The following is a 10,781-nucleotide window of genomic DNA, read 5'->3' on the forward strand; positions in this document are numbered from 1 at the left end:
GGTGTCCGGGAGGCAATGGTAAGCGAGGCTCTGGTTCAGCTCAGGGCCACTTTGCAAGCGGCCGTAAGGGAGGTGCACGTGGACGTAAGTGCTTTCAAGCGGCGCATAGAGCAGAGGATCGAGGGCCTGTGCATTTCCAACGAACCCCTGGCCGAGGCGGTGACCAGGCTGCAGGAGGAGAACCTGCAGCTCAGGTCAAAGATGGAGGCCCTCGGTCGCCTGGTGGAGGGCCTCTACGGGGCGAAGATCGAGAGGAGCCCTGCCGAAGGGAAGGGGAAGAACATGGAGGATAGTATCGACAACGGGCAACCAGGAGGAAAGCAGAGAGGGCTGGTTTACTCCGGAAGATCGGAGAATAGCCAGTCGAGCCAGTCCATGACAACATACTCGGGGTCCAGTGGAGGATCAAGCCACGCTGCTGCTGCTGCTGCTGGTCCCAGCAACACCCCAGGCCCTCCTCCATGGAGAGCAAAGAGGCACGCTGAAAATAATGTGAGTACTGAAGGTTTTCCACAGATAATACAATGTACAGAAGAAAGGCTCTATTACGACAAAGAGAGGCGTAGACCTCCTCAGATAGACCTCTCTCTATCTTCCTCCTACCAACCTGGATGCTCTACTAAATTAATGAGTAAGTAAATAAGATAATCATGCAGTATCTCTGCATGCAACTACTTAGTACGGTGCACACCTTTACTTTAAGAGGCACACAAATTGTCCCTTATAAGAATCTAGATCACCGATATCATTAGACACTGGGCCATGGCGGTCTGTTCTCAATACCTTGACATTGACTACTGTGTTATCCTTGATTCAGGGAAAGGTGAGACACTGAATTACAACTCTGCAAGAAAGATTGCACGCAGTCTGAAAGTCAAAACTCTCACTTTACAAAATGTTGCCTTTGTCAGGTATGATTCTTCAAAATGTCACAAAAGATCACCAAACCAGAAACCAGCGTACATTTTCCAACCCAAAGAATATGAATGTCAGCAACGATAGTGACACGAAAACAATTTTCCATGCGTGTAAAGAAAATAATCCCCCATATGTTCAGACCTAATTATGAATTGAGCTTTTCCTGATCCATGAAAAACATAGATACTTAACCTCTGACTTCAGTTTCACTCGTTTATGAGCGGTGATAACGGCACTGCTGCAAAGGCTCTGCATCATCATTCTTTGTATTATCTTCAAATGCAGACAAATCGTAATATAATGTTAATAATTATCAACCTTGAATATTCAAAGTAATTACCATTACAGGGGTTTATATCTTTACATTGGCTCAAATGCATTTAAGAACAACCGCCCCACCCCCAACTCCCAACTGCTTAGGACCTGCAGGTCCTCCAAAGGGCACATGTATTTTGGGGTCTTTGATGTGGGACTGAGCTTTGGAGCCGATATATGCAGAGTCCTGAAAACTTTGGAAGTGAAGTCAGATCCACAGTCAGGGATCTGACGCACAAGAACTATGTGTTACCAAACAGTGCACCGAGTGTGTTGTGACTTAACTCCCAGGCCCCAAACAGGTACATAATAAATCACTATCCCCTAATCCTTGAGGAATCTTGTTTACCAGCCGATCCCCAAGTTTCAAATCTCCTAAATGGAAAGTCGACTTGCGTCTACGTCCCCGTCAATGACACCCAGAGACGGACACCCAGCTGTCCTGTCAAAACGCACACCCTGCCCACATTCCTGGCCGCTGAAATCATCAGGTCTCCTACAACCCCCGTCAGACCCCTTGCCGGTACAAGTTTAGCCTTCACTTAATACTCTGCTTCATTCATTTTCAAATTTGACATCATCTTTCTTTATTTATTTAATCTGTCGAGGGGTGCTGCCTCCCAAACGAGTGACATCACTTTCCGAGGACGACAAAAGGCCTTCGCCGTTATCCCAATTTGGACTTGTTTCGTGGTTGCCACCGAAGTCAATGGCGAGATGTCCCACGAATGACCAAATAGTTCTCCAATCCATCTCCAGGAAATCTCTGTGTTGTGTCGTGTTGGTGAACGTGTGAGCAGGCAGCTACACATCCAGCTGACCCCGGTGTTCAAAGTCCAATATACACGCTTCTTTAAATTCAGTTTTTGGTCTCCACCAACTCACCAATAGCTGCACGGCTCTTTAGCTGCTGAACGCTCCACTCTGTCTGTGAGTTTTTTTTTAAAAATAGTTAAAAACTCAAAAGTGCTAAAAATGCTCCGTAGATTTGAGAGGGGAAACGGCAGTGATGATTTAATCCATTGTTAATATAATATAATATTCATTTCATGGGAATTTTAGATTTGAAAAATAAAAAGTGGTTAAAAATGCATGAAATGTGCAGGTGGAAAGGTGACACGGAATTATGCTTCATTTCACTGTGTCTTCCAGGTTATCTTTGTGCGTTCGTCAGTATCTACCAAGGATTGTTTGCATGTTTTTTAAGAAGGATCCAACGTGACACGGAGGTAACCCCAGCCACAGGTTGATTCACAGGGTCAGACGGAGTCCCTCTGGTATCCTACAGGAGCTGTTGTGAAGCCCGGGGATGAAACGGCTCCGTTGCGTGGCTGCCCAGACCACAGCGAGTCTCCGAAAAACAAAAGGCGGAGGGGTTTGGGGGAAGTGGGGCGAGCTCCAGGCTGATGCACTTGAACGGTACCCGGGACCGACTCCCTCGAATTTCCAAAGCATCCATTTGGGGCCTATATTGGGACGTAAGAAGAGTGGAGCGGAAACTGTTGCAAAAGGACTTGATTGCGAAATCCCAAAATAGCTTCTCGGTAGGAACGCGGGTTTGTTGGCCTCAGCTGTCATTTAAGGAGAAGCTTTCAGCTGTTAACAGCTGAAGATCCCACGTTAGATTTAGAGAAGTGAGCACGCACACACACACACACACACACACACACACAGACAGATTTACCACGGGGGGATAAAGGCCTTCAAATTAATGTGAGCTCCACGGCAGTGTGACAGACAAAACAAACCATCTCTGTTTGTTTGTTTGCTGTGAGCCATTCAATGAGTGACGTTGCTACGACAAAACGTATAAATAGACACAGTCAGTGTCGCGTCTCGCATAACTCATGCTGGGATAATGGCTGGCAAAGGAAATAGGATTCCTCGTACAATTCTTTATTGGCATTTGTCTCTTTTAAAAAATAAATAAAATACAGCAGGTTTTGGGGAGATTATTATCATATAAATGTCATTACCGGTAAATGTGAACACATTCAACAGAAGTGATTGAACACTACAGATGTAACTGATTCTGACCCCGAACCAGAACTTTTTTTTTTTTTTGAGGCGCTAAATATAACCAGCTGTTTTTCTGGCTGTGACATGACACCAGGGAGCATCTCAGAAGACGTTTGCAATTTCACCACATCCAAAAAGTGATTAAAAACAGCATATAAATATATATATATATATATAAATATATAAATATATATATATATAGAGATTTATTTATATATCTATATTTATATATTTATATATATATATATATATATATTTATATATATATATGTATATATACATAGATATAGATATATAAAATAAGGGATCCTCTTCTTGCTAGGTGGAGAATGCTGGTGCACATCAATCATCCATTAACTCAGTATGTTCCTTTGGATGGAAGTTTATTCCTAAACGGATAAATAATATAATTGCATGCTTTGTACGTCTTGTCTTTACTGAACAGGGCTCCGATGCAAAAGGAGAGAAAATTGTTGCAGAGAATGGGAACCCAGGTAGGTGGATCGTCGGAGAACTTCCACTCATTTAACCTGACGAGCCGACCAGCCTCACCTCTTTTTTTTTAAGAACGCAATTCGATCTAAATATAGGACGTGAACCAAAACAAGGATTAACGTTCAGTCAGGGAGCGAGGGAAACAAATGGTGTGAAAAAGGTCACGGACAGAAGTGGTTTAGTGAGGAGGTGAAAGCCCTCAACGGGAACACAGTTGCTGCTGGTCACACACACGAAAACACTGAAGTGTTTACAGTATTTAGCAACGCAGTGAAGCTCCATTATTCCTGGGAATACTGTACCGAACTGAGTATTATACCTACTGAACTGCAGTAAAGCTCCACATGTTGCAGCAACAGATTAAAGGATAAAATAGTGTGTCCAAAAAAGATGTTTCTGTATCATAAAATTTAAATAAGACTAGGGAAATTCAAGTATTCAAGTTTTTTTTCTCCAGAATGACATTTCTGGTAAAGTCTTTTATGCAATATCAAAAATACCACTTAAAAAATGATAACCTCTAAATCATCACATTACGTCTTACTGCTTTCATTACAAACAATTAATATTGTTCATTCCTACACGTTGACATTGTTTGCACCTGCAATCATTTCTTTAGATACACACATAAGTAAGGTTTATTTATTTATATATTGCACTTTTCACAGACAAAGGGTCACAACGTGCAGTACGGTAGACAATTAAAACAAATTGACAATTAATAACAGGGGCAAAAAATCTGTTAAAAGAGCAGAGTAAAATACACAGTAAAAGATGGTGCAGTAGAAAAAACATAAGAAAACTATAAGAAAAATAAAAAAAGATAACATCAGGCCATAGAAAATGTAATTAACTAAACGCCAGAGTAAACAGGTGTATATATAGTGCCAAGGAGGTTATGTTTACCCATCGGTTTGTTTGTCCGTCAGCGATATTAAATGTAAACTACTGGCCTGATGTTCATGAAACTTGGTGGGAGGTTGTAACATGGGCCCTTCTGTTTGAAGCATGCGATTGATTGAAGGACTCCATTCAGTTGGTCTTCTTTCCCTCCAGACCAGGAAGCGTCAGGTCCTCAGACCAAACCCCACTACCCCCTCTCTGCAATGCTGAAGCCCAGCTCTGACGCGCCAGCTGTCCCACAGTCTCCAGTAAAACCAGTAGAGCCTCCGTGTGGTGAGAGGGAAATACATCTTTCTGTTTACGTCCCAATCGGCTTTGCCGGTGTAACCAAACCCGTTAATTAAAATCCCTTTTTTTTTTTTTTTTTTTTCAGACGCCGATGAACTCAAGCCCCATCTCCCCGTCACTGCCATGAAAACCAAACCCAGTCCAGAGGGTCTGGTTGCCACCACATCTGCCCAGTCTCCTGCACTGGTGCCTAATGCAGCTGGTCATTCTACAGCAGAGGCTCCAACAGGTGAAGCACGGCAATATTCTTCTATAAGAGGTCAGACTACTGGGATGTATTCACAAGATTTGTGAATACCAAGACCGAAGGTATTGGGCCTTAAAACTGTGTGCACATAAGTACATAATAGAGACGTGCTTTGGAAGTGGTAGAATGTAGCGATGTACATTTACAAGTATTACATACTTGTGCTTTACTTGAGTATATCCATTTTCTGCTACTTTATACTTCTACTCATGGACATATTATCAGACAATGGGCCCCAGGGTGCAGACATGCAAAAGGCCCCACCATCTTTTCTACAACACAAAGACTCTTTGATGCTTTTGCTGTTTTGCATCTCTTTGTAGTAGTTTTGTGTCTCTTTGTAGTAGTTTTGTGTCTCTTTGTAGTAGTTTTGTGTCTATTTGTAGTAAGTAGTTTTGTGTCGGTCGTTTTGTTTCTTTTTGTGGTCGTTTTGTGTCTCTTTGTAGTTGTTGTGCATGTTTTTGTGGTTGCTTTGAGTCTCTTTGTAGTTTTTGTGTCTCTTTGTAGTTGTTGTGCATGTTTTTTTATGTCTCTGTATGTTTCTTGTGGTAATTGTGCATGTCTTCCTTTATGGTGCGTGTCTGTTCATTAATCCATCCATGCTTCGACTCCACTACATTTATTTTGACACGTCGTCTAGTTATTAAACTATAACATTAAAATACTCTAGAATTATATAATATTCTATAATAATATACAATACTATTTTTAAAGGAGCCTGCATAATGAGCCCTTTTACTATTGATACTTTAAGTATATTTAGCTGAAAAGTACATTTTGAATTCAGGACTATTAATAGGGGTTTCTTTTTCTGCCCGTTTGTTTGTATCTTCACTCCATTTACTAATTTCTCCTTTCCACTTATTGCTCTATTCCATCTTCACTCGTGCAGGTGTGTCTGGAACAAAGGAGCTAAGGTCCCAGGCATCCCAGGAGCAGTCAGGCTCTGTATCTCAGGCTTTGGTCCATCATCCTCCCACAGCTGTGACCAAAATCAGCTCCGAGACTTCCGTTGCGTCCAAACCTGACCAGAGTCCAGAATCCCCCACGATAAAGCGAGGCGAACATCTACTGAGACGTGGTGAGCACGCTGCGACACTATTGGGTGTTTTTTTTCCTGCTCAGATATCTTAAAATACCCCAAAGGAGCATCAAAGCAAGTCTTAATGATTTTTTGGGGGGGAAATGGTTATTCACGTCAGACGTCACTGAACCCAAGCTGTACTTGCCTCTTTCGATGATGAGCAAACCCAACATAGAGTCTTCATCGTCTGCTACGACAGGACCGTCCCCAATCAAACCTGGGGAGTATCCCTTTAAGCGAGGTGAGTTCAACCTGAGATTCAAGGAGCTGTCTTTCCTAATAAAAGTCATGGGTATTATGCTTGTTTTCAGTTTATACATTATTAAAAAAATTCTCCACTTTTACCCTTGTTGTTTTTTCGTATTCAGTACCAGTTGTCAAGACACCCAGTCCCAGTCTGAAGAGAAGTGTGAGCTTTCCTCAGCCTGCAGGTAAAATATAGTGTCATCAGTATATGTGCAAGTATTACAATCTTTTTTTTGTTTGTTTTTGGGTTGTGTGCTGTTTTCTGTCTCTTTGTAATCTATCTCACGCCATCTCTCTTGTTGTTGTTTTTTGCAGAAAAATTGCTTCCATCCAAATCAATAATAAAATCTGGTTTCTCTCCAAATTTGGACAAGTAAGTCCCGACCATGAAATGGTGTTTTTGTGACGTGAAACACACTTGCTGTTGTACATTTGGAGCCTCGTGGCAGACTCAGTCGGAGTGTAACTGTGTCTGCTGTCCACCGTTTCTCCCAAAGGAAGGCGAACAAGGCAGGGGGGGCGGAGTTTAAGCAGGATGTGATGAAATCGCAAACGCTTACACGCCCCGACGGGGCTCAGGCCAAGAGGGCCCTCTTCGAGAGGATGAACTCAGAGCCGATAAAGTAAGTGAATCTAGAATTCTTTCAATATCGCCCTGATATCATAACAATCAACGACATGTCGTCATATTTGCATTTCTGTGGAGTAGAATGAAGGATTCCAAACCTAAACTGAAGCGCTCTCAGAGTTTTGGAGTTTCCAGCGCCAGTGGCATAAAACAGATTCTCCTGGAGTGGTGCCGCTCAAAAACCATCGGCTATCAGGTATGACTCTCATCAAAGGTGCTAAATAATTTGCAATATTTTTGAGCATTAAAATAGGAGCCACAAATATTCATTTATTTAAACATAGTGGAGTAATGTCTATTCCTGAGCAGACAAAATGAAGTCCCTCTTTCCTTCTGTGTGTGTTGTTATCAGAGCTTCTCCGTGCCTTTTTAAGAGCATGTTTGTGCATGTGAGCGGGCCCCACTGGCTTGCCGTAGTTTGCACTGTTAGCTGCGAGCTGCTGGCTTAGCCGGCACCATGTTGAGAGCCGTTGAGAGGCAATAGAAATCTTTATAGCACCTTTAAACTGCAATTAAAATGTCCTTCACTCTATTATATAATACTGAATACACATTCTTAGAAGCACTTTTTTTCTGAAATAAATATTTCTCAAAAGTTGAGGTCCATTTAGTTGCTGTTTTATAGCTTTTGATCATCTCACAAGATCTTTGTCCTCAGGTGGAGTTTCCCAGGTGTCACAGACTTGTCAGTTATTTTCTTTTTTCTGAGTACTTTATTAACTTCTGGTCCATTTTGGCTCAAAAGGCCAGGTTCAAAGTTCTTTCTTGACTTCTTGACTTCTTGACTCTGCTTCTGTCAACTTCCTTGGAGCTTTCTTTCCTGTGACGTGATCCTCATCACCAGATTGTCATTGTCAGAGAAAATGAACATGTCCAACTTCATGACAACTTTGACAATTTAGCTACAATGGGAATGTCAAAATAAGACAAAATGGGCTCAAAACACACAAAAAAGACGATACATCAGCTTATAGACGGTTCCCCCTAGATCTCACACCGGACTGATATTACAATTTGAGTGTGACTCAAAAACCAAAGGATTTAAATGTGATTTTTCCTTCAGAACATAGATATCCAGAACTTCTCGTCCAGCTGGAGTGACGGGATGGCGTTCTGTGCTCTGGTTCACTCGTTCTTCCCTCTGGACTTCGATTACAACGCGCTGGAACCTGCGAACCGCAAACACAACCTCCAGCTGGCCTTCGCCACCGCAGAGTAAGCTGTGTGTGAGGCTGTGAGTGAGTGAGCGTACTTTGATTACACTGAAGTGCATCTGGACCAACATTATACCTGGGTGAGGTGTTTAATATCTTTAAAAGGTACCACCGTTTATTTGAGTGGACGTCATTCAGCCGATATTTTAACATTGATTCAGACAGGTGCAAATCTTTACAATAAAATGTACATTAAAACAAGACTTTGTACATTTTGCTGAATGGTGTCTAAATGTATTTGGGGAGCATTTTCCCTAATTCCAACAGGAAATGGAAAGAGAGTATCAACGCCCTCCTGAGGGAATTTACTTAAGTAAAGGTGTGTTTTAATGCTATTAGATTCAACTTTGAGATAAAGAAACAAGTCATTTTTAATCAATAGTTATGAAAACTGTAAAAAAAAAAAATAACAAAGAAAAGCTATTTCTCAACATCCGTGCCAGGGACATAACCGACATTGTCATTTTTATGCTTCAGCTATTGTACGGATTACACAAAGATATATATATATATATATATATATATATATATATATATATATATATATATATATATATATATATATATAACGGGAGCTTTAGAGGCGCTAGCAGGGGGAGTGTTGTTCCTCAGCATGCACAGAGCCAGGCTAGCTTTTTCCACCTGTTTCCAGTCACTGTGCTAAGCTAAGCTAATATTCTAATAAACAGATGGCATCAAGTTCATCGTCTTACTCTCTACCAGAAGGGAAATAAGCAACTTTCCCATAAAGACTTCTCAAACCCCGAACAGAGAGTCTCAGGTGGAGCGCACGTGTTTGGATGTGTGTATATTTGACATATATCTGTCCTCCTACGTTTTCAGGGAGCAGGCCGACTGTCTCCGTCTGATCGAGGTGGAGGACATGATGATGATGGGGGACAAGCCGGACCCCATGTGTGTGTTTACGTACGTCCAGTCCCTCTACAGCCACCTGAAGACGTTCGAGTAACTCTGTATCAGAGTGCATTACCCAGTCTAGATGTTAGTAACCACTGTGTGCCATGAACACTTTGAATGAGCACACAATTGGCCCGTTGCCAGGCAGACTAATAGAGAACCACTGTTGTTCCAATCACGCAAACACAGACTTTGATGTTTTTCTCTGCCAAATCAGTTTTATACTGTATGTGTGCCTTCACCAGTTTCCTTTATATTGATTTGTGGTGGACTGACACTGATTCTCAAAAGGTAGTTCCTTATATTGCATTGTGACACGTGTGGCGTTACAAGATGGAGGTTGGTTTTAATGCAGTTCTCAAATCAATAACAACGCTGCAATCAAAGACGGGAATATGAACACTCTTTTTAAAACTAGCTTGTGATGGCTGGCAGTTGCTGTCGACCAATCAGTGTTCGGCAACGTGAGCAATCTTTACAAACCAGAGAGTTATGAACCAGCGCAGAGATGCTCCAGTAATAATAATTTGGAGTCTTGCCTGAGTTGTGCAATGTGGCAAAATAAAGCAATTTTCTAATCATTTTCATTTTTTTAGTGTGGAGTTTTTACATCATTGTGGCAAACTTGACTATTAAAGACTATTAAGGTCAAGAGGTGGAGTGTGATTGTAACTCTGTGAATGGACGATGCCGGAGATAGTAGTGACACACATGACACAAATGATTGCAGGTCATTTTGGTAGCACTTTCTATGATGCTCTTATCTATAATTCATTATAAACTTAGAATATGTGATATTTTGCTCATTCTGCTTGATTATAAGAATGAATACTTATAATGCTTTATAACAATAATCACAACACTTTAAAAAATCTTGATACATCTGAATAGCTGGTTACACACTGACATTTGCTTTTTGCAAGGATAATAGTGTCTTATAATTCCCATTGTTGTAGTACATTATAATATTTTTTCATAATGCATTGCAATCACTTGTAAGGCAATATAAATTGTTCTCTACGTGGTAATTGTTTTGTAAATTGAAAATGATTTGTACAATGTTTTGTGTGTCCGTTTTGCACAGATTTTATGATATATTTTGGCCGTGATGGCAAATTCAGTTTTTTTTTTTTTTTTGAGATTTTCCTGCAAACTCTCTCCGAAATAATAGTTAAATTAAATGGAGCTCAATACTTTGACAGTGTTTGCTTCCCTCTACTGGTAGAATGCGTGTAGTGCAGAAGTCCACTGACAATTATGTTCACGATTTCTTTTAACAAATCTTAATTTTAACTATGTCGATATCCTCCAGGCGTGTGTGAAATGAGAGAGAGATTAAATATTGGGAGGGGGACGGGACTAACTTTCAGGTTCAATTGTTCAGGCGTGTTACTATATCGTAATATTGTTCACATCGGTTGTAAATTCAACTTTAAACTTTTGGTTTGAGAGTCTCACAAGTCAATTTGAAATCACAACTTTGAGGGGAAAAAAATGGATTGTGTG

At 41.0% G+C, this 10,781-nt stretch overlaps 1 protein-coding gene and 1 long non-coding RNA gene across 2 annotated transcripts; both read left to right on the forward strand.

Annotated features, from left to right (window-relative positions):
- The first annotated feature begins 6,158 nt into the window (after positions 1–6,158).
- Positions 6,159–6,681, forward strand: LOC117743074. Its single transcript, XR_004611070.1, has 3 exons — positions 6,159–6,266; positions 6,388–6,510; positions 6,638–6,681. It is a non-coding gene; the product is annotated as an uncharacterized LOC117743074 (long non-coding RNA).
- Positions 6,682–6,901: 220 nt separating this feature from the next.
- LOC117742809 (smoothelin-like protein 2) lies at positions 6,902–9,478 on the forward strand. The gene is made up of 5 exons (XM_034550447.1): positions 6,902–6,909; positions 7,013–7,138; positions 7,225–7,339; positions 8,207–8,358; positions 9,201–9,478. Exons 1-5 carry the CDS (start codon positions 6,902–6,904, stop codon positions 9,325–9,327), a joined length of 528 nt encoding a protein of 175 aa, XP_034406338.1. The 3' UTR covers positions 9,328–9,478.
- The last annotated feature ends 1,303 nt before the right edge of the window (positions 9,479–10,781 follow it).

This window comes from Cyclopterus lumpus, chromosome 14 (assembly GCF_009769545.1).
Source record: "Cyclopterus lumpus isolate fCycLum1 chromosome 14, fCycLum1.pri, whole genome shotgun sequence".
NCBI classification, from domain to species: domain Eukaryota; kingdom Metazoa; phylum Chordata; class Actinopteri; order Perciformes; family Cyclopteridae; genus Cyclopterus; species Cyclopterus lumpus.

Excerpts from the sequence above, each read along its gene's own strand:
- LOC117742809 (XM_034550447.1), top strand. Across the intron at positions 7,340-8,206 it reads CAAAAACCATCGGCTATCAG|AACATAGATATCCAGAACTT; the intron begins GTATGACTCTCA and ends TTTTTCCTTCAG. Across the intron at positions 8,359-9,200 it reads CTGGCCTTCGCCACCGCAGA|GGAGCAGGCCGACTGTCTCC; the intron begins GTAAGCTGTGTG and ends CTACGTTTTCAG.